The sequence below is a fragment of the Drosophila serrata genome, unplaced genomic scaffold, assembly GCF_035046125.1.
Source record: "Drosophila serrata isolate PLE 108 unplaced genomic scaffold, ASM3504612v1 contig_30, whole genome shotgun sequence".
NCBI lineage: Eukaryota > Metazoa > Arthropoda > Insecta > Diptera > Drosophilidae > Drosophila > Drosophila serrata.
Genome location: NW_028256928.1, coordinates 548,418 through 573,356, shown reverse-complemented (window position 1 = coordinate 573,356; position 24,939 = coordinate 548,418). Strand labels below are relative to the sequence as shown.

At 41.7% G+C, this 24,939-nt stretch overlaps 5 protein-coding genes across 5 annotated transcripts; 2 read left to right on the top strand and 3 right to left on the bottom strand.

Moving 5' to 3' along the window:
* Positions 1 to 1,519: 1,519 nt before the first annotated feature.
* LOC110176646 (uncharacterized) lies at positions 1,520 to 3,420 on the bottom strand. Its single transcript, XM_020943074.2, has 2 exons — positions 2,706 to 3,420; positions 1,520 to 2,338 (listed from the first exon to the last, which is right to left on the bottom strand). Exons 1-2 carry the CDS (start codon positions 3,418 to 3,420, stop codon positions 1,983 to 1,985), a joined length of 1,071 nt encoding a protein of 356 aa, XP_020798733.2. The 3' UTR covers positions 1,520 to 1,982.
* A 2,552-nt stretch (positions 3,421 to 5,972) lies between these two features.
* LOC110176587 (uncharacterized) lies at positions 5,973 to 6,873 on the top strand. The gene is given in 3 exon segments (XM_020943002.2): positions 5,973 to 5,978; positions 6,051 to 6,230; positions 6,233 to 6,873. Coding segments are annotated over 3 exon segments (579 nt in total). The 3' UTR covers positions 6,626 to 6,873.
* A 1,198-nt stretch (positions 6,874 to 8,071) lies between these two features.
* Positions 8,072 to 12,227, bottom strand: Osi12 (DUF1676 domain-containing protein Osi12). Its single transcript, XM_020943049.2, has 2 exons — positions 11,590 to 12,227; positions 8,072 to 9,170 (listed from the first exon to the last, which is right to left on the bottom strand). The coding sequence occupies exons 1-2, from the start codon at positions 12,068 to 12,070 to the stop codon at positions 8,749 to 8,751; spliced, it is 903 nt and encodes a 300-aa protein (XP_020798708.2). The 5' UTR covers positions 12,071 to 12,227; the 3' UTR covers positions 8,072 to 8,748.
* Positions 12,228 to 21,769: 9,542 nt separating this feature from the next.
* Positions 21,770 to 22,905, top strand: Osi11 (Osiris 11). The gene has a single exon (XM_020943003.2). It carries the CDS (start codon positions 21,851 to 21,853, stop codon positions 22,760 to 22,762), a length of 912 nt encoding a protein of 303 aa, XP_020798662.2. The 5' UTR covers positions 21,770 to 21,850; the 3' UTR covers positions 22,763 to 22,905.
* Positions 22,906 to 23,112: 207 nt separating this feature from the next.
* Osi10b (DUF1676 domain-containing protein Osi10b) lies at positions 23,113 to 24,306 on the bottom strand. Its single transcript, XM_086832562.1, has 3 exons — positions 23,886 to 24,306; positions 23,476 to 23,627; positions 23,113 to 23,409 (listed from the first exon to the last, which is right to left on the bottom strand). Exons 1-3 carry the CDS (start codon positions 24,304 to 24,306, stop codon positions 23,113 to 23,115), a joined length of 870 nt encoding a protein of 289 aa, XP_086688688.1.
* Between the last annotated feature and the right edge of the window lie 633 nt (positions 24,307 to 24,939).

The following is a 24,939-nucleotide window of genomic DNA, read 5'->3' as shown; positions in this document are numbered from 1 at the left end:
ACAAGTTTGTTCATATGAAAAGCGAACAAGCACAAGCATTTCAAATGACTTTCCGATTTTGTACACACTCAACAAGAGTGCATTTTCATTTCATATATTTTTGTTAAGCCTTTTCCCAAGTGTTCTAACTTGTTTTCGCTGATTCTGTTTTGCTCCGCCGATTCAGTTTTACTTGAGCGTGAACGGACATATTAAATTTTCCCTGCTTTAATGAATGGCTCACCGCAGACATTTCACTGTAACTTTGGCCGCTTTATTATGCCTGTGTGCACCACACTTGTCGTGGGTCAATTGCTTCAACCATCAACAAGTAAAAACTCTTCATTATCGTTAGTGGGTCCGTTTCGGTTCACTTGCCATTTTTGCTTGGCAAAAGCTTGGCAACGTTTTTCCATTTCTAAACTATGTGTGTGCAGAGAAAAGCTTTTTGGGGAGGGAAAATGCTTGACGTCACTCACAGAGGCATTTCCCCCTTTTTGAAAGTTCTTATCAACGTCGTTAGCACGTCGCAAGTGCATTAATTTTTGTTAAAATGAAGACAGTTGCCTGAAAAGTTTTGTAATATTGCTCATCATGAAATGAAAACTATTGTGTTTTCCAGGAACAAGTCTTTAATTAAGTTAACGGGAAATGAGTTAAGAATGATATTTAAAGTGTATAAAAGTAGAAATTATTACATAGTAAAATTAGAAATCAAATTAATATTGATTTTTAGAAGAAATAAATTATAAATATTAATTGTTTCTGGCCTATTGTTTTCTCCTATGACAACCTTGGATGTAGCTAATGAAATTTAATTTGATTTATCAATTGAACATAAAATTTGCTATATAATTTGTGCTTGGCCCAGAAGCTGTCAGAAGCAAATTCAATAAAATCTATTTTACAGCACACCCAATGAAAATTCTATTAAAAATTCATTAATAATGTTTCAATTAACCTGAATAACCCTGAAAAAATATTTGGAATTCAATTTAAAGGCCTTCCCTAAGCTGTTGTGTTTATGTAAATTTTTCCGTTAATGCTGAAGGGCCACATCGGCCCACGAAATTCGTACAGAAATAGGATTAATTAAATTTCACCAACATGAAGTTAGCTTCTGCAATTACACAAGTTTGCCAGGGACTTTTTGTATGTATATTGGGTGGGAAATGGAATAACGGCCAAACTGAATTAGGCGCGGCCCAGACGAGACAAATGGACTTATCTTGGGCACTCGGACTCATACTCCCTACACACTCGAATATATTTACTTGGCGTTCAAAAAACACACTCAAATGCACACGCGTGCCACGGAACTAATCGCAGTCAGCAGTCAACAACTTTAACGCTTTTCGCTGTCGTCACACTGTCCATGGCAGAGTGTCTGCGGAATTTATTGCTGCTGGGTGTCAGCTTTGATTTTACCTGGCATCCGATTTGCTGTTAAAACTATACCCTGTCCGCCAAAGGTATTTTAGGAATTTGGTGGTAATAACTCTTAAAGGAAGGCAGATAAATAAGAAGGTTGTGTGAGTAAGCTAAAGCCTGTGTTGAAGGATTTATATTTTGAATTTTACATAGGAAATACATAAGCAATAAGTTTCTTCTGTACTTTAAACTATATTAAATTATCCTCCTAGTCCAAGTCTTCCTTCGTTTAACTCTAAATATGTTCCATCAAACAAGTTGAATTATAAATTCATTAAAAATGATACAATTTTAATAAGTTAAATGACAGGATTCTTCAACCTTCTTAATTTAAATTAAACAAACTTTCTTTAAAATAAAGTGTATATAAAAAACGGCTGACCAAACATCTCATTTGTTTATCGTTTTTTGGCCACTTTGGCTGTTATGTACACACTTCATTTCACTTGAGGCCCGCGACGTGGCTATCGCTTGAAAATCCATCGCTGCGTCGCACGTTTATAGTCCCAGACCATCGACCAAACCCAAATCAAACTGCTTAATCCCCGAAATTTGCTTAAAATCTAAACCCATCAGAGTTTCTTCAAGACCAGCGCCTTGCTGGCATGACCGCCCGCGGAGCTCTTTAGGCTCATTACGGCCGTAAAAAGGGCAAAGAAGAAGCCGGCTAAACCCGTGGTGCCCACCAGGAGTGTGAGTCCGCCAATGAGCACCGGTATGAGGGTGAGGAACTTCAGTTTGTAGGCTATCAGTAGGGGAAGTAGCAGCTTCTGGATCTTCTTCTTTAGCTTCTTGAGCTTGCGGCCCTCGGTTTCAGCTGCCAGACGCTGGGATCGACCTTGGACGAGAAGCTCCTTTGATGTTACAGTAAATGGCGATGCCTTCGCATCGCTTGTGGTGGCATCCAAATTATTGGGCACGAACTCGTCTGTGAGTGAAGGAGCGGAAGCATTAGTTAGCCAGTTAATTAAGTGGTCAGTCACAGACGCCGGTGCCCCCAGGCGGTTTGTCAGGGTCGCTATGATACACTTTAATTTAATGTGAGTGAAGAAGATCAAAATTTGGAATAATAAATAGGGATTATTTACAGGAAACAACAAATAAATTTGATAGTCTGTAAGAAAGCAATTCTATCAGAAAGAAAGCTTGTATATTCATAGTATTTGCATCTTAAAATATTAGTTAACTTAAATCCCAATCCTTCAAACTTCCCAATTATATTCATCTTAATAATCCGTTTTATTCCGCTGACTGCCAGCTTAGTTAGATGGAAAATTCGCAGGAAAATTTCTCACCTTCCTCCCCGTTAATTGCCATCCTGAGCGTGTCGCAAAAGTCGCGCACTTTCACCAGAGCCCGCTCAAAGGGCGCCAAGTAGGAATCGATTCCCCGGAGCGACACCAACTCTCCACCTGCTTCATTTTCCAGGGTATCGATTTCGTTCGCGTTTTCGCCATCACCATCATCATCATCACCATTAGCCTGGTGGGTTAAAGTTGCTGCCGCCTTGCGAACTTCCGGCTGAGGCTGAGGCATCGGCTCCGGCTCCTGCTCCAGCTCCTGCTCCATCTCCTGCTCCGGTTGAGTTTCCTTGGCTGGCGGCAGCTGTCGCAGGATTTGCCCGCGTCGCATCTGCTGGCTGATGGCCAGGACATAGCTGGCTGGATCGGTGGGTGGAACCGGTTTGTAATTTCCGCCAGCCGAAGGAGACGCCACACTGTTATTGTAACGATGGTTGTAGGCATAGTAATTGACAGGAAGTCGTTCCGGCTCCGTTCGTCTTTCAGGGATCTCCTCGCGTTGTCGCTGCATTAAACTGGGAGCGGTTGCCTGAAGGATGAGCCAATTGTTGTGTTGCGTAAAAGGCTGCCATGCATTCATCTCCAGCTTCAGTTGTGGATTTTGGTTGCCGGCGGAAGTGACGCCATTAAAGCGACTGCCATTGCTCCACGTCACTTTCATTGTTACGAGCACGTAAATGCCGAGCACTAGCACCAGTCGCGACCACATCCTGGATCCTTTTTGGTTCGACTTTTACGAAATGTTTTCACCTCACAACACGCACACCGCACGCCGTTTAGAATCGAACTGTGAGGCGACGAGTGTTTTGAAATCTTTGTAGACCAAATTCTATAGAGGGGCATTCGACATTTTATGGTGCTCTCCGGTCGAGCGATTTTACGGCCTTTCGCCGAAAAAAGTGTTGCGGCTTTTTTTGGCCTGCGGTCAAGCGGTCAGTTTATCTTCCAGATAGCTTTTCACATCACAAGACTTTTACCTCACATATACAATATCGAAGTGTGGTACGTCAGGCGTAACTGGGTATTGGCTGGGCCACTTCCCAGTTCCCACTTATGTAAAATGTTCACAGGTGCAGGGTGGCAGATCGAAGATTAACGCTTCAGTGACCATAACACGTGCGGCATGACCACTTTAATTAGAAAACAATGCCACATTTTGGTTATTTTCACTTTTCACCAACTGATTTTGATTGGCCCTGTTGCACGACCAAAGGCCCGGATTCAACTGGTGGCCTTGCACTTGATGCCACTATTCTATATATGTTTTTTTTGTTTGGGCCCTGGGAAAGTGTGCCCAATGGGTAAATTCGCGTAATTGCAGTCCCGTGCGTGCTAATTGCAACCTGGTTGCTATGGCAGGTAACGTTGGTTTCTGCTTCCATTTGAATGCCGCATCTCAGTTGGCATACACTTAATCTTCTCAGTGGGTACACTCAAAATAAATCATATAACTTGATGAGTTTATAAACAAATATTTAAATGGAAATTTAAATGAGAGTTTGTTGCGCATGTAATTTAAACAATCATTTCAAATTTTCCATGTTATTTTTTACAGAGCTGCGGTAGACAGGTGGTTCAGGTGTGGGCGGTCCACAGTTTTCTTTTGCATTTTCTGTTACGTTGCACTCACGTTATTGCTTTCCATCTGTCGTCTGTCACATGCTCTTGGGCGCCAGTTGTCAGTTCCCGCATGCAGATAAAAAATCCGAGCATGCTTTTCACCTCGTTTTCCAGCTTCAACCTTTTAGTGAAGCTTACTTTTAGGCTTGTGGTTTGGGGGAGGAAAATGCAAAAAGAAAACAACTACCTTGGATGGGGACATAGTGTGGAGTGCTCTTGTTACTATTGCTTTGCATTATTCTGATTTGATTTGATTTTAAGAAGCAAGAATAAAATGCAACAAAAGTCACATAGCAAGATTCAATTAAATTTTTGATATAGAATAAAGTGATAAATAAGGTTCCACATAGGTTTCAATTCAAATAAATACTATAGCTACACTTTCAACTTGCATTTATAGTTAGGATCTCTTATAACATTTCAAACAAGTTATTATTAAGAAGTCTTCATTGATAGTTTGTGCTATATTAAAATAAATTCAATTATTATGAACACATACCAGTTCAATTCATGTTGTGGCTTTGTTTTTTCCATTATCCCCATTTAGAATGATGTATGGGGAGGACTTATGGCAATGAATAAGTGAGATTACCCCTGGCGATAATGGCAGTTTGAGGTCTCTAATTTTAGTGTGATTTTGTGCTAGTGGCAGGCGAAAATTGTGGTCTAGCACTGAGTGGCAATTGAAATGGTTTTCCCCCCAAGCACACGACCATTAATGGTTAGCTCTATGATTGATAGTGGCCAAAAGGAACTCATTCGGTGAGCTTTATCCATAATGGAGGATGACTGTGGCTTATTTCTCTTCATTCCTGCACAAGGCTAAAGCCCGTATTTCATTCGACATTGTTTGGCTTGTTTCACGCAAGTATGTATGCTGGGAAGACAACAGAAGATCAAACATGAATCAAGCCAACTTAAGACATATAAAGCATTTATTTTTTATTACCACAAATTTGCATGTGGCTGGTTAAAGCGGCTTGCCGGTGCTTTTCGATGAGCTAACAACTGGGACAAGCAGTCTTGCAGTTTATATTTTTTTTCGCACAACTCGTGGGGTGACTTTGGGAATAATACACTGAGATTAGTTTCACAAACTTTGATGCAAATTAAAAAATATTGAATAATATAATTCAATTATAAATAATATATTTTTATATATAACAAAGTTTATTGAAATACAAATATATTATTCATATTTCTTATTCATAAATTTCCCCTTTTAATGAAGTATTTTTCTCAGCATATTTAACGAGAGTTTAGTTATTGAATTGGTTTTTATTTTCAACGACTTTATGCTGTGTCACAGCCTGCACTCTATTGGTTTCTCGTGCCCGGTTTATTTAGTTGTAAAACTAGTTCAACTCAGAACTCTTCCTACGCCCTGTTTTAATGGAAATCATAAATTAATTTTCGGGAACAGACCGCTTCTGCTGATTCTGCTGAAGATTTGACTATGAGACAAAAGGCACTCCAGTGACTAGAAGACCTTGCTTTTGAAGCCAAGCAAAAGCTTGTCCGGCATTTAGCCGCTCACTAAGCCACCTTTGTTGGGGCTTGGCCAAGCGGCTATTAAACCGAAAGCGTTTTCGCCTTTTGCCATTAGTTCTACTTGTGCTTTGCAGGCGTTAGCAGTCCGAAATGAAAGTGAGTGGATGGCGGAAAAAGGATTTCGATAAAGGATTAACATTTAACTGAGTTCCCTTTTGCTTGGACTAGGTGTTTGTGTGTCTCCTGGCTCTGGCCGCCACTTTGGCCACTACCAATGCAGGACTCTTGGGCCTGCTGAAGGGTGGCGGCGGTGGTGGTGGTTACTCTGGAGGTGGCTACTCTGGTGGTGGATACTCTGGTGGTGGATACTCTGGTGGTGGCTACTCTGGTGGTGGATACGGCGGCGACACAGTGGCGGTGGAGTCCAGGTTGTCAAAGTTATCAATACCTATGAGGGAGGACACGGCGGTGGCTATGGAGGTGGCTACGGAGGAGGTGGCTATAGAGGCGGTGGCTATGGAGGAGGTGGTTATAGCCACGGTGGTGGCTGGAACTCTGGAGGCTACGGAGGAGGCTACGAAGGTGGCTATGGAGGTGGATACGGAGGTGGCCATGGAGGTGCTTCCCGCGTCGATGTCTATAAAGTGATTACAACCACTCATGGAGGTAGCTATGGAGGTGGTTATGGCGGTGGACACGGAGGCGGCTATGGAGGTGGTTATGGCGGTGGACACGGAGGTAGCTATGGAGGTAGCTACGGAGGTGGTTATGGTGGACAGTCCGGCTGGTGGAAGACGAAGTAAGCACCAGAGATGCTACCCAAAGTTCCCAAAAAAAAAACCCCTCCATTTCTTAGAACCGCACTTCATTTAGCTGTAATCCGGATATAAACTCGTTCTAAATTGTACCTGCAAAAATCTTCCATCGTCACGCAATCTGAAATCTCTTTAAATGACTTCTTTCCTAAATTAAGGAAACGAGTTTGAGATAATTGGCAGACTGCTTGGCGAATCCACAAATAAAAGTAAAAGTGAATTATATTTAAATTAAATAATATGCTTTGTCTATTTTTTTTTTGTTTAACCTTGACTGGCTAAAGCCTAATTAGCATTTGCGTTGGATTTAATTTTGTAAGTTTACAATTCCCTTATTTGCATATTTTTTGGGGGAGAACATAAGCTCAACGTTCCCGGTATTCCATTGGATTAATTGCTGTGTATTCTGAAATTGGTTAAACAACTAATTAAATTCTGGTTTTGTGTTTTAAATTTAAACTGTAAGATAAAAGAAAATTATTCCGCAAATGCGGGGATTTAGTTGTATTTAATGTATTTGTTTTTTAAGCCATAAATTAATAGCTGGCTTCCGGATTATTTATGTAGCAGCTACAATTTATCATACATCATCTGATAAATACATTTTTTTTTTATATTTTATGCTTACCTTGTAAATGTTACATTCCCTTTATTTGCATTCTGTTCTTATCTGCCGCTTTAATTGCTGCATTCATCAGTAAATTTAATAATATTTGTATATTCTTTTCCAACTTACACATTCCTAGAAAGAATGAATGTGAAAATACTACAAGAACTAAATGTATTTAGTTAGTTCTGGTGCTTTAATCTTGTTAAGCCACACACCTACAGCTTTTCATCTGCATCCACAATAGAGTACTCAACTCTGAAGCCGACTAATTGGATGATGATTCATTTTGCGTAATTCATTATTGTTGTTCCCATCCGGAATCTCGAGCGCATGCTATTTTGATTAAATTCAGGCAGAGAGAGTGTACTTGTACTTACAGTCAACTAACTTTCATCCTTGTTTTCATGGCAATGTGAAAATGTTTACACAGCTGAACTTGTTTCTTAGCTTACATCTCTGGTGTGTATAAGGGCCAGAGCAATAAACGTGGGTCAGAATACAACAGAATATGGGACAAATGCCTTGGGATTGCAGAAGTGGAATTTATGAAAGACGGAGATGGGGCCGGAGGTAAGCAAGTTTTATTGGGATTTGGCCCAAAGGAAACGGAAGAAGCCTCATCAAATGGATACAGGAAGTGTACATATTTGGGCGTTACATCTAAATATATACCAGCCAAGTATCTTTAACTTGACCTTCTAGCATTGAAGGCTAAAGATACTTTGATTCTCAATTAATATAGATTAAATGTCTGAAAGAAACTTAGTTGTGTCCTTAAATAAGAGAAGACATCCTAGACACTTGAAACCATTAAAGACTTTGTGTTAATTCTGTGTATCAATGATTTATTTGTATACATTTTTTTTGTAGCTTTTCTGTTTTTTGTAAAACATTTGCTGCTTACATGCGAGTTACACTTACGGCTAGTAAATAAATAAGTTCAATAAATTATTACTACATACAGTTAGTCAAGCTAAGAGTTAATGGTTTGTGTGCTGGGGAATGAGATGAAAGCGTAGCTGCAGAAGCGGAAGTACGAGAGGTAATTGAAAATAGCAAGTGCAGTTAGCATAGAGAGAGGCCAAAGATACAGATGCTAAGATACAGAGTTGCAGATGCAGATCAGATACAGAGGCAGAGTTCAGTAACAGTAAACGCGGATCGAGAACAGAGCAGGGCAGAGTGGGATACAAACAAAACATAATCGATTAAAGCAAATACTAATCATTAATCATTATAAAAAATGTGCATGCCCAGTGGGAACGCACGTTCTAGATACATTTCAGGCGATGTACCCATAGGTGCCACTGCGCGTAGAGTGAACCGTTGGAAATGCATCAAGTCTTCTTGTCTGCCCCGCAGTGCAAGTGCAAAAAAGAGAGTTTATGTATACATATATCTAATTACAATCCGTCCGCTGTCCGTGATTTATCCACAAGATAAATGCAGCTATCTAACAGTTGGTGTCACACCTCCCTTCTCCTTTCCGTCGTCGTCCATCCTATGACTTGGTCACCTGTGGCGCCACGGCCTTTGGATGTAGATGCTGCACTTGTTGATGGATCTGCGGATGGTTTGCCGCCTGCTCCTGTATATGGGACCGATACGCCAGCTCCTGGGCTTCGGTCAGAGAACGGCGATCCCAGCCACCGCCTCCTCCACCGCCACCTCCGCCCGAGGACCAGCCTCCACCGCCGCCTCCTCCTCCTCCAGATGACCAGCCGGAACTTCCGCCCGATGATTTGCCGGACATAAGCTTCTTCAGACCGATTATTCCTGCCAGGAGCAGAGCAATCTTGGAGATGATCAGCGCCTTGCCCGCCAGAATGTACAGGGCTCCCATGGCAATAGGAATCATGCCCATCAGCTTCATGGCCATGCCCATCATCATCATGCCCATCATCTTCTTCATTTTGCCGCGACCTGAAATAATATTACAAAAAATACATACAGTTTGATTAAAATTCGTATTTCATAAAGTAAATATACCAACAAGTGAAAGTATAGATGATCAAATAACTATTTATGATTCCCTGAGAAAGAAAATCCCTGCTGGGGAAGAGACAATGGACTGCAGATTTATCAAAATCTCTGAAGAGATTTCAATGAGACCCTTGAAAATTTTCCGACTTGGTTGGTAAATCAAAAGACGGTGAAAGTTCCAGCTCAATTAACTCAAAGGCTGAATGTGAGAACATTTTCCCAGCCTTTTCTCTGAGGCACTGGCATTCCGTTTTGGCAGCAGCGTGTGTGGCTTTCATTTTTCTGCCTTCATTAGGGACACTCCAGGCGATTTCACCTGCCTTGTGCCTGGCTGGTGAAAATTGCATTTCGACATGGACACGTACATGGATGTGGCCGGGGACATGGAAATGGCAATGGAAATGGACACTAATACTGCCCAAAAAGATGAATGATTATAACAAGCTCTAAACAGGCCGATCGCTGGCAACGAGTATTAGCCAAAAATGGGTTTGCCATTGGGAAAGTGTTGGCTAACTTGTTGACTGCAAACAGCCTCGCATCGATTAAAAATCTTGATCAATGATTTGAAAGTAAAAGAAAATTTTCATGTGGCGTGAAAGTAAGTTCACTTTTCGTTGCATTGCATTACATTGCATTGCGATCTATGATCGGCGATCTGCAATCTGCAATCTACGATCTTGATGTGGATGTTGCAGTAAGTGCTTGTGTCAAATTTGTAATTGACGACAGCTCGAACTCAAAATGGAAACGCCAATGGCAAATGGCCTAGACGAGAGGAGTTTTGCCTTTTCGTGGTCGTGGCCTCGGTGGAGAAATGTGGTCGGGCACTTTCATTACATTTGACATGGTCATGACATTTGAACGTGGCATAGTTTTTCGCTTTTTATTCATCATACTCTGCCCGGTAGAGGGTTAGTTACTTTGGGACAAGTCCAGTGATCTTAATTAAAATCTAAATACTTACTAATATATATAGTATGGTTTTATAAAGGTTATAATAAGCTTAGCACCTTGAATAGAAATAATAATCTTCCTTTTTTTACTACAACTTTAAACTGAAATCTATATTATATATTTTAGAAACCTATTTAAAAAGAAGTTATAAAACTGCATACAAAATACTTACGACAATTTAAACGTATTTCATTTACATTCTTTAATTTGATATACCTGTTAAATAGTACCTTCTATGTTACACTAATTTACAGATATAATTCCAGAATGAAATGAAATGAATTAATTTAATTTAATAAAAACCTAAAGAGTGTTTCAGTTTCGTGATCCCATAATTGCCCCGATTGTCTTGTTTTTCGGCTCTTTTTTATTTTGGACAACACGAAATTCTGTCATGACACTTTTTTCAACTTCGTTTGCTACCGTCTGATGGCTGAATGTCGTTGGTTAAGGTTTCTGGGTCAGTCCTGAGTTGCTCAACGGGTTTTCTCGTGTGTGCGTTTGCCAGTAGTTTCCAGGGGGATCAGGAGGGGAGGGCAAAATAAAAACAATTGCACATTTTCCCAGACCCAATATGAAGGCCCCCAGTTGTTTACATACAATGCAGAATGATAAGCCAGGAAGTGGGCCAGCCAGCGGTTGCTGATGATGCAGTAGTTGTGCGAATGTCATTGCCGGCTAGGGTATACTTTGGCAGCACTATCACGTCTCTCTTGGCTCTAATAATTGCTTGGCAATTACCAGTCACAAGAGCACAAGAGACACACAGTCTTAGTTGCAATCAAATTATGTCACTGTTACGCGCTATGGATACTGGGGTATATTAGCGGTAACCGCAATTAGACCGCCCACAGAAAGTGATGATTGATGTGGTGGATCGATTTGTTTGTCCAAGAAATCTGAGCTTAATTATACGATATATGTGTTTTGTTTCGCATTTCACCATAGGTCTAGTATTAATACTAACTTTCAAGTTGAAAATATGGGATTATTAATGTCTATTTAATGATTTATAGGTATATAGTATAATTCCTTTCAAGTAGAGTATCTCATTTGTTAAAAGATAATTGTTTTGTGTTAATATTTACCAATATCTTTTTATATATATTTTCAGATAAAGGTAAGTCCTACTGGATATACATGTTTAACATCTGGAAACTGTAAGTTTGTCTTTCTTTTTTAATTTTTATGGATATCTAAACAATTTACTAAGAAGAGAGCAGAACTCAAACTTATTAGAAAATGAAATGAATCGCTTAATGCAGTCACTGCAGTACTTTTTAGGACTTTTAATCTCAATATGAATACTACTCAATATAAAACTAGGCTACAAGCTTCAAAAAACCTTTTCAAAAGACCCTTGAAAGTATTATCTTTCCCGAATTATCCCCCTTTTGCTCACCTTCTTCTAAGCCGCGTCCAATCTCATCGGATGTGAGTTTGGGAAAGCTGACCTGCAGCGAGTGTCCATTGAAGAAGTAGCTCAGTCGCTCGATCAGCATATTGGTGAGCTTGGCATCGCGATCACTGCCGGATCGCGGCAAGGAGGATTCCAGCTCATTCTCACTGGTTGCCGGAGGACGTGGTGCCGTCTCCAGGCGCACCAACTTAATGCCATCGGCCACATTGATGGCATCGATCGGTGCCAGGCGGTCAATGAATGAAATGGCCTTCTTCTTCAGACATGGCACGAACCCGGCCTCGGCACGGGTACACTCATCGTAGACCCGGAGCAAAGTCCTTGCTCCGGCATTCTGTGCCGGATTGGGCTGGACGGGATTGGTCAGTTGCTCGGTGGCCGCCGTACAACTGCCGGCGAGAAGGAACACCGCCAGGAGGCTGATCGGGGTCAGAGCCTGGCTAGGCCGCTGTTTAAATGTCATTTTTGGCACTTTTTGCACTCGCTCTCGGGGTCGGTCCCACTCTCTCTACAACAACACTCGCGGCACACCACGCGACAGGTGCTTCAGGTGATTAATCCTGCGACGGGGATCTCGAGTCCAGGATATACTACTCTGTTTGTCACTGGCACTGGGGAGCAGCTTGCACTGGCTGCGCTCTCAAATCAAACTGATGACCAGCCTTGGCGCGCTTTGTTCTTTTATAGACCTTTCTTTCCTCGCTCGCTCGCTCGACGGCGTCTTAATCGCAATTTGATTTTCCTCGGCTTCGCTCGTGGTCTTCGGGTTCGGGTCTTCAGCTTCTGCTCGTGCCGGGCTTCTTTTTTTCCAGTCGGTTTTCCACCGCGCTGTGGGAAAATCTGTGCGCCAGTGGTGCCAAAAGAGAGATGAGTTTCCATATGCAACAGAGCGCAGTTTCTACATTATTACTTAGAGAGTTATTTATTTATACAGAAGCATCAAGTTATAAATTAGGTTTGGCATGGAATGCCTTATTATTTATTAAATATTCCTTCTTTTTAAGATAATTCCTAAGAAGAAACCTAGAATAATATAAGACATTTAAAGCTTTGATAGTCCAAACTGCGGGGAGAAGGGGTTATCTCAAACAGTTTTGGAAATCCTATTCTTGTCTAGCTTCTGGAATACAATTTCCTTTTAATATTTTATGAAAATCTAAAAGTCTTTGGCGCAGCACTGTCATTGCCTTGATGATCATTGGCAGCGAGTAGTAGAGTCTTCAATGAAGCACAGTGCCCAGCAGCAAAAGGCGAAGGCGAGGCCTGAAAGCATTTCCAACGGGTTTCGACTTGTTTTTCCAGCAATAGCTTTCGTTGTTTATGGCCAAACATATTAGTTGCATTAGTGGCATTTGGTAGGAGTTCACTTTTATGTTTTTTATTTTTGGCTTCTGACCATTTCAGCAACTGGCTGCCGTTGCCGTTGACACTTTAATTTCAATTTGGATTTCAGCAATTTTCGCCAATCGAGTTTTGGCTGCAAAGAAAGTCATTGCCAGCCACTAAACAGTGGCCAATGGCCATGTTTCTTTTTATTATGCAAAAAATGCCAGGCACTGGTTTGGGGGTGGGATTTTGATTTTTGGTCTCTCAGGTGGGCAGCATCCCAAGATGACATGCAGGTAATTTTGCAGGACCATTGGATTGCTCAGGTTAGAGGTACTTTGATATTAAAAGAGGGACAATTTAGCTCATTTACTTCTTAAAAATATATTATATTGAACATATAGATTTTAAAGATTTGAATAGCTAGAAAAAGTGATAAGAATTGATATTAATATAACATATAAATAGAAATCATTTAAATCTTTTGCAATATAAAGTTCTAATCAAATGTTAACTTCGCCTTGTGTGGCTTCTGCAATTAGTATCTGCTACCGATAGTTGTATCTGTATCTGATAGAACGTGCTTCCACATATGCGAGTGGCATAGGGAAAGGAAAGCTTGTGTGCCGCATAATTGTGGCTTTTCTTTTGCAACCATGCTGTTTGCAATAAAAACTAAACTTTTTCAGCCGAAAAACAAAAAAACCAAAAACTTGGGGAAAAAACTAAAGCTGGTGAAATTACATTTTCTGGATTCTTCGTGTTATTTTTTTTTTTTTTGGGGGCCTTTCGCTTTGCGATCGGTTTATGTGGCAGTCGGACATAAAAAGGAATATGAGCCGGACCCTCTGGGTGAGGAAAGACGGGGTTCCAATGTCGATTTTCAGCTAATAAACTACCAAATTAATGCCCCGCCGGCTCTAGAAATCTTTAAGTGCTACTGCTACTTATGGCTGCTACTTACCGGCAAACATTGCCCACCGGGAGCTGGGCTGCAGCACTTCAAGTGCCGGCACCTTGGCCAAGATAAAAAAAAAAAAAAGTATCTCTTACCTCCAGCGGCTATCCGCCTTTATTTTTTACTGGGCCACTCATTTGTATTTTGATTCCCTCGAACGCCGCCTTTTTTTCACGCCACTTTCACTGGTCATGGCGACGGTTGATGAAATTTTCCAGGGGCGGTTTCAGTTCATCGATCTGCATAAAGCTCTCGAGTGGCGACGCAAGTATTTATTTGCACACAGCTTTGTTTCCGTTTAGGTGTCGCCCATGATGGACAATGACGATGGAACCGGAGATGGAGATGAAGATGGAGAACTAAAGCGTTTTGGGTTCAGTGGCCGCTTGGGAGCCGTCCGTCATAAATGTCCCAAAAAACCAAATGGAAATTTATGGGTTTCCCCCCCCCCCAAGAGGCGGTGAACCTGAAAAGCTGGGTGTCCTCGAGAGCTCCTGCATAGCATTAATTTATTTCCCTTGAATTTGTGAATAATGGAAAGTTTTTAATTTTTCTTTTTTTTTATTGTGCTTATGAGTCTTAATCAAATGCAGTCAACCTTTCATAACTTGTTATTTTCCTGCTGCCTGAATTGATTGAGTATTTCAAGTCTTTCATATATCATTTCAATATAGTTATTGTGGGTAAATATCTATTTCTCTCATGAATAAATTGAAAACTATTCGACACGCTTACATGACGTCGTGAAGAACGTGGCTTTCCTGGGACACTTTCGTGTCGAATTCTTTTTCTCGCCTTTCCAAAATGCCACTCGGTTTGGTGGTAACAAAACTAATGTTCATCATTGTTGGTATTCCACGTTAAGCCAAGCTGTCAAATTGTCCATCAAGCACTCGAATTTCCCAACATATGATTTTCCATCTCATTGTGCGGGTGCAGCTGCAATTGAAAACATCCGCATCCAAGGTCTCTCTTTCCTTCTATCCCCGGGGTTATAATGTGCACCATGTGCCGCCTCAGACTTGTATCCATATCAAACGGTCATATCTTTGAGCTGCGCAGGCGCATGTGAAACAATTTCAATTGTTTTTCTTCCTCTGCGTGCCAATGTTTTTCCACGGGCAAGGCCAAAGTCAGCTGCGGTAGCAACAATTGCAGCAGCAACATCAAAATGTCTGCTTCCTTCTGCCCCACGGCAGTTTTTCTTTTTAGCTTAGCTGTCGCCACGCCTTATACTTTCCTCTTGGCCGAAAGAGTTTTCACGATTTTTCTGTGTCATAGAGCGAGTGAAGAGGAAGCTATGACATCTCTCATCCTACTACCTAATATTGGTGAACATTTGAGCTAAATAAACTATAAATTCTATTAATATGAAACTCTTAAAAAGAAATAGAATGAAGCTTTAAATGCATTACCTTAACCTACATTTAATTTCTTCCCTCTTAAACCAAGTTTGGTCTTTGAAAAATAAGCACAAATTTTTCAAGCTCCTAAGAAGGCAAGTGAAATTGCTCATTTCTAAGGAAAACAACTAAGACTAGGTAAATAATTGCGCTTTAATAAACAAAAGCCACAACAATTGCAGCACCAGCAGCAGCTGCACTCGGTTCATGGAAGTCGTTGCGGTTTTTAGTGTGTGTGAAATTTAGTGAAGCTGGGCACCCAGAGAAAGTATATAAAAAGTATATAAAAATGTATAAAAATGCAGGAAACCTACCGCAACGATTAAAACACACAGCTATATATTTCGTTCTGAATTCTGGGGAGTCGAGTGCGAAAACCTCTGGCTCAGGTTAAAGTTTTTGGAAGGCCAATTAGCTTTCAGTTTTTAAACTTGTTAACCGTTTTGCTTTTTTGCTAAGAACCCGAATCACACACCGGACTTTCTATTTCATGCCGTTGGGGGCTGGGCAATGTGCAATAAAATTGCAATTTTCACAAAACAAAGGAAAGCGAAAAGAAAATGTTTATTGCCTTAATGTGTGTGCGTGAGCTTTTTTTCTTATTTTTATTTGCTTGTTGGCACTGCTTTTGTTTTTGTTGGTTTTTATCGCTTGTTTTGACGCCACATTGACGTTAATCAAAGTTAACCGCCAAACGCTCGCACAAATCTCACGCTAATTAACTTTTATATGGGATGAGCGTCGACGGGTGCGATAAGCCGCTGGCTTTCAACAGCCTCGCAGCATCTGTCTGTCCACTTGCCAAGTTACCCAGTTGGCCAACAGCTGGACATCCGCTCCGGCACGGCAGTCACGAGCCAATACTGGCTCTTATATTTTTTTGTCTGTTGATTTTCATTTAATTTGCGAACAATTTATTTAAGCGTTATGCCCGCTCTGGGGAGTTTGCGAGAAAAATTCGCCAGCATTTTTCACAGCTGTCCGTCCGTCCATCCGCTTGGGTGTCGCGTGGCAGCCGCTAATGTGGAAAGTGGAGGTGTGTTGGCCAATTGCAAGATCTGAAAGTATTTTCGTGGAAAGAACATCAAAGAAGCATAGCTTGAAGTTGAAGAATTTTCAAAAAACAGCAATTTAGGGAGCTCTGAAAAATAATTAAAGCCAGTAGTATTTCTCTTGCATAATGTTAGCTATGCTTAAAATCTTTATAGAGACTTTTTCCGATTTTCTTCTATTTAAGTGTGGCGCTCAGTAGATCGTGGATAAGCATTTTTCTCATTACCATTACCGTTAGCATTTATTATGCATTTGCTTTTCGCTTTCTTTGGCGCCACTCGTCGCAGTTCACCGTACAGTGAGACCCCAGCGAAGACCATCTGCAGACAGTGACCGGTGACCGGTGAACAGTGACCGATGACCACTACCACTGGCCTATACACTATACACACTCTACACACACTTGTGTGTGTGATCTTTGATGGCTGACAATTAAATCCTCAGGTGTCGCCAATTACAACGCGAAAGTGCGTAATGGTCGAGCACTCGACCACAATGAGGTTGGCTCTAATTAAAGCCATCGGATAATTAAATGACTCAAGTTCGAATGGAGCCCTAAACCATTGAAGCGCGAAAGTTTCGTCTGAGATGCGATTTCGGGTTAATTCAAGAGGAGATGAAAATGGGTAGGAAAAGCAGTCTGCCTTCCCAACAGGGGAATAAAAATCGCAATGGCAGGCAGGAATATCTACGATCTCACTCGACATGTTTACATGCACCAAACTTTGCGGTGAACTCTGAGTCGGCTTGGTGGTGGCGGCGATAAAGGTTGCTGGAAAATGCCGCCTGAACCATTCATTCCTGGGCCAGCATTTTCACCACCGCCATCGCCGCTACAGCTTCCGATGCTTTCACTTTTTTGGCCGTTGTCACGTTCGCATTCGCCTGGCGTTGTTCAATTTATCATCATCCATGGCCATGGCCAGGGCAGGCCATTGAACTGGCGTCGGAAAAACGTTTCTGTGGCAAATAAAACAAAAAGGTACGCGAAGGGGTTAAGCCTGGTCATTTGTTTTGTAGGCGACCTCGGGAAACGCATTCGGCCATCCCTTTTTCGGTCCGTGCAGACCCACCCAAAACAAAAACGAAACCATATTCAAATGGTGATTTATTTGAGCAAATTCCTCAAGTGAGATTTGCGCCAGGGATTAAGTATCCGCCCCGAGGGGCCAGTTCGTCTGAGTCGACCACAAAAAAAAATGCCGCCAAATTATAATAATGCGGACAATGAAATGAAATTTTGTTTTGGCAAAGTCAAACAACCAACTGACATGGACAGCAGCTAGCCAGAGTGATGCCTTTGCCTGTGGCCCGGTTTGGAAATGGAAATGGAAATGAAAATGAAAACGAAAATGAAAATGACAATGGCAGGCATTAAATTCACCTAAAGTGCGCAAGTGCTACTTTTGGGGATGTGTCTTGCAGAATCACTTGACTTTGCCTGCCACAAAGCACTTTCTTCTTCGGCGGCCATGTCAAAGTTGTTATTGCGGCCTATCGCCTGTTGCCCGTTTGTGGCATGCCACATTGATTGATGACCAAATGCCGACTCTTGCAACAAAGCAGCGACCATCTTGATTGCCATTTAACATGGCTGTGAACTTTGCCTTGTCATTCATAGGGGACTCCATAGCTTCAGCTCCATCTCCAACTCCTTAGTCGCGGTTAGTTAAGACGAAACGAGCCTCGAATTTCACCGCAAATATGCAGTGAGGAATTGCCAAAACGTCGCTTGAGTATTCTTAAGGTGCCGCCATAATTGAGTGTCATGCGGTGGATTAAATTAAGCCAAAGATGTATTTATAAACTGACAGATTTTGGGCCAAGCACAGAGAGAAATATTGTAAAGAGAAGTGTGGAAGAAGGAAGAATATTCTTTATACTTTGAATATACTTTGAATATAATAATGTCTTGGGATATTCATATTATATACTAGACATTCACACAAGTCTTTGTATTAATTTCTATACCCAATGAAATGACAATATCTTATAGCTTTCCTTTCATATTTTATGTAATATATTATGACTCTTAAACTAACCTTAAGCTAACATTTTAACTTTATATTTTTCGGTGCACAAAGTATGCTATAATAACGACAAGCCCACACGCCTGGAGGGTTTAGTCGCTAATTTCCATGGCAAACAAATGCAAAAGCAGCGTTTTATTTTTCTAAATTTTCCAAAACAAAAATAGCTACGGAACATTGACGACTAAGTAAGTTCCTTGTTGCTGGCCCTCAGGCCTGCAGCCAAATGAAATTGAAATTTGCCGCAGGATATATATATACATATTTTTTGCAAAGAGATTTACAAGAGAAATATTAGACATCAAATTGAATCGACTCGCGGTCGTGTTCTCTCTCGCCGAGGGCAAGTGAAAATGGTTTTGTGTAGGGCCAAGGCAAACAAACGAATGTATAATTTAAGGAAAATGCTTGCGACAAGCGTATAATAAATTCATCAAGACATCAGGCAGTCGGTCGGCCGATCACATCAGATAGTCACGGTCCGGCTTTCCTCGCCGCAGTGCAGTGCAGTTCATCAGTTGTCGGGGGGTCAGAGTGAAACGTAATTGGCCCGCGGCACTTAATTTGATTGAGGAGAGGGTCAGGGGCAGGGTTTTTGGAAGTGGGACTCGGAGTGGGAGTTGCAACTTTGGCTTGGGCCTCCGGCCATCCATCGCAACCTGTGTCCCAGGTACTCTGGTACTTTTCTTGGCGGGGGCGACTCGGATGTCAACGCAAAGTGAAAGTGAAAAGTTCGCCAGTGATGGAAAAATGGAAAAACCAAAACAAAACCCGAGAGAGCTTCTCTTTTATGCAATTGTTTTTGTTTTTTTTTTATTATTTTTTTTTTGGTGGCGAACGAGTTCCCAGCCGCAGAATTGTGTATTCTGCCTTATTGAGCTTGAGTCGAACGCGGAGACAAAGGCTAAATAAATCGCGTGGGCTTTGGGGAAAAGTTTCAGGCTGATCTTGGCCAGGTTAGCAGAGGCTGCACTGGGAAAATATATGATGGGAGTAGTAGTTTTTATTACATTTTTATGGAGTTAATATTTGGATAGGTTTCGGGGATCAAGGCTGCTCTCAAGATGGACTCCATAAATATCTTTAAGAAATACATATTTGAAAGACATTTAAATAGAGTTTGTTTTCATCTTTGGAAGTTCTAACAATGTATTTTGAGAAGAAGTTACATTGTTGAGAAGAAGTTACATTGTTAAATATTTTAACTAATTATATTATAATTACTTTTAGATAGTTTGGATAGCGAATGAGGGATTTAACAATACAACACTTACAGCTACTAACTACAAAGTGAGAAGTACTTTTCTGTTTTAAATAAATGTTAAATTAAGCTTTTTTAATTACAAAAATATTCTTAATCAATTGGTCATATTAAAAAACCCAAAATTCAGCGAAATTAATCTCATAGCTATGATTTATTGCTGCTTTCTCAATCCCAAACACATCTTTTTACTGCTAGAACCATTTTCTCTGTGTGTTGGCCAACAATTGACTTCGATCACTAAGCGTTTGGTTGTTTGCTTTCTGTTAACACAAAATGCCAATTACTGCAAATTGTTGGAAGCTGCTGCAGCATCGGGCGCATTTTACCTGACAGTTGGCCCCGCATTTTCGGCCTATTAGCGATGGATGCGCGGATGCTGGATGGATAGATGGATGATGTTTGTGGAAAGTAGGATTGCGTGTGAGCCAAAACGTGAATTATCATAAATTATCGCCGGCGGATTATGCATCGGCAAGTGTTTCTACATTGTTGAATTCGCATTGGTATTCCTCAGGCTGTGTGTGTGTATGTCTGTGCTGAGGTTTTGTAGAACGAACCGAAACTTATGCAGAGATATGCACTTTCCCGCTAGAAATGAAAAACACTCTTCGTGACGGCGGATTTCGCAGCATGTTTTGGCGCGATAAACTCGCAAATCCCATCATTAGATGTTCGTCAGCTTGGCTTTTTTAATTAATATTTCATAAATGAAAGGCGTCGAGCATAAATTATGCATGAGTGGCGAACTGAGGTGTTGCTCTGTTTGTTGTTTTCAGCACGTACACTTGCCGAAAATTATGGGTCAAACTTTGCCAACTTTTCAGGCAGCCCGAAATTGTGCTTCAAGTCAACAATGAGCTTCATCTGAAAAGTATACTTTGGTGTCGGTTAATAAATTCAATGTTTAAGCTGACAGAGTGTGTGGCTTGTGTTTCTTTTGAGATCTCTTTAACCATATCACTGGAATATGATTTAAATTCAATTTCACCACACATCTTTTATAAAAAGCAATTAGTTTTTATTTGCATATGCGTAATTTGTAGTTTGAAATTGTTGTTAAAAACAACAAATAATTTATTTTGACAAGCTTAAGCTCGTGTTTGCAGCTTACTATTTTGAAATGTCAACAGAGTCCTTGTGGTTGGCTTCAACGGTTTTCAATTAAAAGGAGAACACTGGATTTAAATAATTTATTATTTGGTTAAATAGTTCAAGCCATAACAATAATTTCACGTTTTGATGCATTTGCTTAGATGGAAATAAATGTATGGTCATTAATTACAATTGCTGTCTAAGTCATTAGAAATCTGAATTTGTATGAATAATAATGGGATTAAATTAGAATGCTTTCAAGGCGACCACATCTTCAGTCTTATTTTAATTTGTGGAATTGAAACCAACTAATATCCTTAATGCCATAGTAATTTCATGCCTCTGTCTGTATTTTTCGAGCTTGAAATCTGCGTATTAAATTCAATTTGTTATAGGATAATTAGCTTCTTGCACTTTCATTAACTTTCCTCCTGCTGCTAGCGACAGATCTCACTGCGATTCTATAATTCCTCCGGCAAATCCGCATTAATTTCAGTTTCGATGCGCTTGCCTAATAAATATGTATGCCCAAAATCTTCGCGTGTGCAAACGAAAGCCAGGGAGAGAGAGACAGGCTTTTCCCGATGAAAGTGGGCGTCGAAGGCGCTGGAAAAAAAGATATATAAAATGAGACGAGCCGGGCTTATAAAGAGTGGAATAATTGCCGAGGCCGAGATCTGCTAATTACGGCAATGAGCAATGAAATTGGCCAGCCTCTGCCGAATGCACTAAATCTGCAGCGAAGCTTTGCTTTAGTGCCTTGCAGGCAAGTCCCCAGCTGCTGCCTGCGCACTCATCATGCATACTACGCTCTAAATAGCCAACAGCTATTGTTGCACTGAAAGAAATTCATCTACCAAAAGAGTCTTTACATTTCCTGCCTTCAAGTAAACTCAGTTTCCAAGCACCATTAGCTTTTCTTCAAGTGTTTACCTGGGCAAAACTGGCTGCAACGGGTGCCTGGCTAATTGTGGCAAGGTAAAGTGTATAAATTTGGCAAACAAACTGGCGCAGAAGATCAGTTGGCCAAGTGATTCTCCAGCAGCTGCAACAGCACAAAAGACAGCTGAAGAGAGAGTGTGAGAGATCGATTATAAGGATTGGGAAACGCTAAAGCATGGATTCTCGTCTGGGTCTACTCATTGCCCTGCTGCTGGCAGCGGTTCAAGCCTTTGGAGCCCTGGAAACGCCAACAAATCAAAATGTTTCGGAAAATGGATTGCTTCGAACGGTGCGCCACGTGTATGGCCAGTGTGCCGACAGTGAGGATGTCTTTTGGTGCTGCAAGATTCAGGGAGTTCGCCTCTTGGGACGTGCCCTCAAGGTGCCCCAGCTGGGCATTGTGGATGGTGTGAGTCTGGTGCGACGTGAGTCCTTTGGCCAGGACACTCGAAGTGGTCGCGCCAGTTTGGTGGAAAGTCAGCTGAGCAATCGCGATTTGGAGCACATGTCTGGTAAGAGCCTGGATGCCCTACTGCTGGATCGATTCCTCAACTTTGTGCACAGCCATGAGCTGCAGGTGAATCTGCCGCGACTGTTGCGATTTGGGGAGCGCAATGGCCAGGATTGGCTGCAGCACCTGTTGAGTTACTTCCTGCCCGCCAGCAGGGGTGAAAGCGAGGGCCGAAAGAAGAAGGACGATAAGAAATATCTGGGGCCGTTTATTGCTGCCGTTCTGCTTAAGACCGCCATCATGAAAATGGCCTATCATTCGATCGCCATTGTGGCGGGCAAGGCTCTGGTTGTGGGCAAGATAGCCTTGATTATCAGTGCTATAATTGGTCTGAGGCGGCTGGTGGGTCAGGCCAGTCAAAGCGAGAAGACCACCTATGAGATTGTGAAGCATCCACAAGTGCAACAGAGCCACACCTATTCCTCGAGTCACCAGGGCGAGTATGATACGGGCCACGATGGCGGCTCCTATCACCGCAGCATCGATGATGAGATGATGATGCAGGACAAGGCCTATCAGGCCTGGATGCCCCAGGTGGGCGCCACCGCCTCCTCCGCCGTCAAGGGATCGCGATAAGATCAGCAAAGGGTCGGCAGCTCTACAACCAAAGATCCAAAGATCCCACAGCAGCCCCCGCTTAGTCCAATCAATATGAAATTGTATTTATACTCGACAGCCCTCCTCCAGTTTAGGTTTAGTTATCATAGTTAATATGTTACCACAGAGCGAGCATTAAATGAAAATAATTTAAAGTGTTGCACTTACTGGGAGGATTAAATTCTAGAGCAAAGTATTTCAAATATCATCATAACAAGGGCTTTAATAAATTTTTAATACAAAATTGTCTTAGTTATAGATTAAGTTTACTTCTAGTTTAATGTGCTTGATCCCTCGTATGTACACATTAGGATTATTCTATTGGAAGACTATAGAAACCCGCGGGTGGGTTTGGTGGCCTCCGGCACTGGTTGCTGGGGATTAACTTCCGCCTGATGCAGGCGTCGTTTTAGCGGCTCCATCTGATAGGCTTGATAGAACTCCATGGGTCCACCCAATGGCGGCTCCTCCACTTGCTCCAGCTGGGAGGAGACATAGTCATGGGTGGGCATGCTGCGGTGCCAGCCGCTCTCGTGACTGGAGTGGACCACCACGTGCTCCGTACCTCCACCGCCGCCGCCACCACCACTACCACTGTGTCCAGTCGAACCCTTTTTTAGACTGCCCTGCGGAGAGAGGCGTAGCGCCAACAATTTGGACGGAACTGTTCTAGGTGGGGGGAATCTACTCACCAGCAGTGATATGACCAGAGCAATCTTGGCCATTATGAAGGCAGAGCCGGCGATTAGGATGACCTTGCCAAGGAACATTTGGGCCAGAGTGGCCACCATGATCATGCCGCCCATCATGGCCATGTGCTTGTCTTTGTCCTTCTTTTTGCGACCTGTTTTTTTGGAGCAGTATTTATTTTTCTTTTTATATTTGTCTTTCTTCTTATTCTTTTTCTTCTTCTTAGGCTTTTTCTTCTTTTTCTTTTTCTTATCCTTATCCTTTTTCTTTTTCTTCTTTGATTTCTTTTTCTTCTTCTTTTTCTTCTTATCCTTATCTTTATCTTTATCTTTATCTGGAGTGGCTGGAATCACTTCGAAACTACCCCATCCTCCTATCAACTTATCGACCTTATCATCTACGGTATAAGTACCTTGATCAAGGCCCAGTTCATTGCCAAAGTCATCGATGGCATTGGAAATGGTCAGCTGTCGTGGTAACTTGACTCGCAGAGCTCTTCCCTGGACCAGATCCAGTAGCTTCCCGGCCAATCCATCCGTATCCATTCGTCTTCTGCTGCTTTCCTGCACGGTCTGCGGCTCAATGCTCAGGTAATCACTAATCTCCCAGGTGCTGTTATCCCGTGCGGCTGCATCCACTAATCGCTCCGTTTCGGTGGTCAAGCATCCCCACATCTCCTGCCCGCCCAGGCATTGGGCTATGATGTGACCCAAACCCCTGGGACTCCATGGGGAAGTCCCGGAGGAGTCAAAGGTTTCGTTTCCCTTGTGACTGAACGCCAGGATCGAACAACCCGAGAAAAGCACACACTGCAGCACAAGCAAACGCCACATTTTGTTGAGTCGCACCAACTTTTGCTCTAATAAAACCTCTTTTATCGCTACTTGAACCACAAATAACCCAGTCAGCAGCTCCACTGTGCTATTTATATTGCTCGGATCTTTCTCCGGGGATAGCAATTAACACGCTTGTCAAAGCACGACACTATACTCTCGATAGGAATCACATAGAAATAGAAAAGCTTCCAGAAGGGAACTCGCTGAACCTTGACTTTACGAAAACTGAAACCAAATCGCACTCTTTTTTTTCGGTTAAGTAAACTTTCGTTTTTGGGAAACCATTCCAACACTGGTACTATTTAATTATGGAATGAGCACACTGTGACAAAAAAGGTTTACTGTGAATAAAATGATATTATTTTGCTTATCAGAAATATAATATTTATTATCTTTTCTCATAGAAAAACATTCATCTGGGACCTGGCTTCAGGCATTTTGTTTCAACAAGTGTCTGGGATAAGCAGGGGTTTTATATGATACTCCTTCCTTTGAGCTCATTTGTTATCACCTCGAATATATATTGATGTGCTTTGGTTTTAAGAAGTGCTTCGCAGTATTGTTTTGTTTTATAAATTATTCTATATTTTCTAGTTCTTATTACTTAATCATACTTTTTCTCCGAGTGTG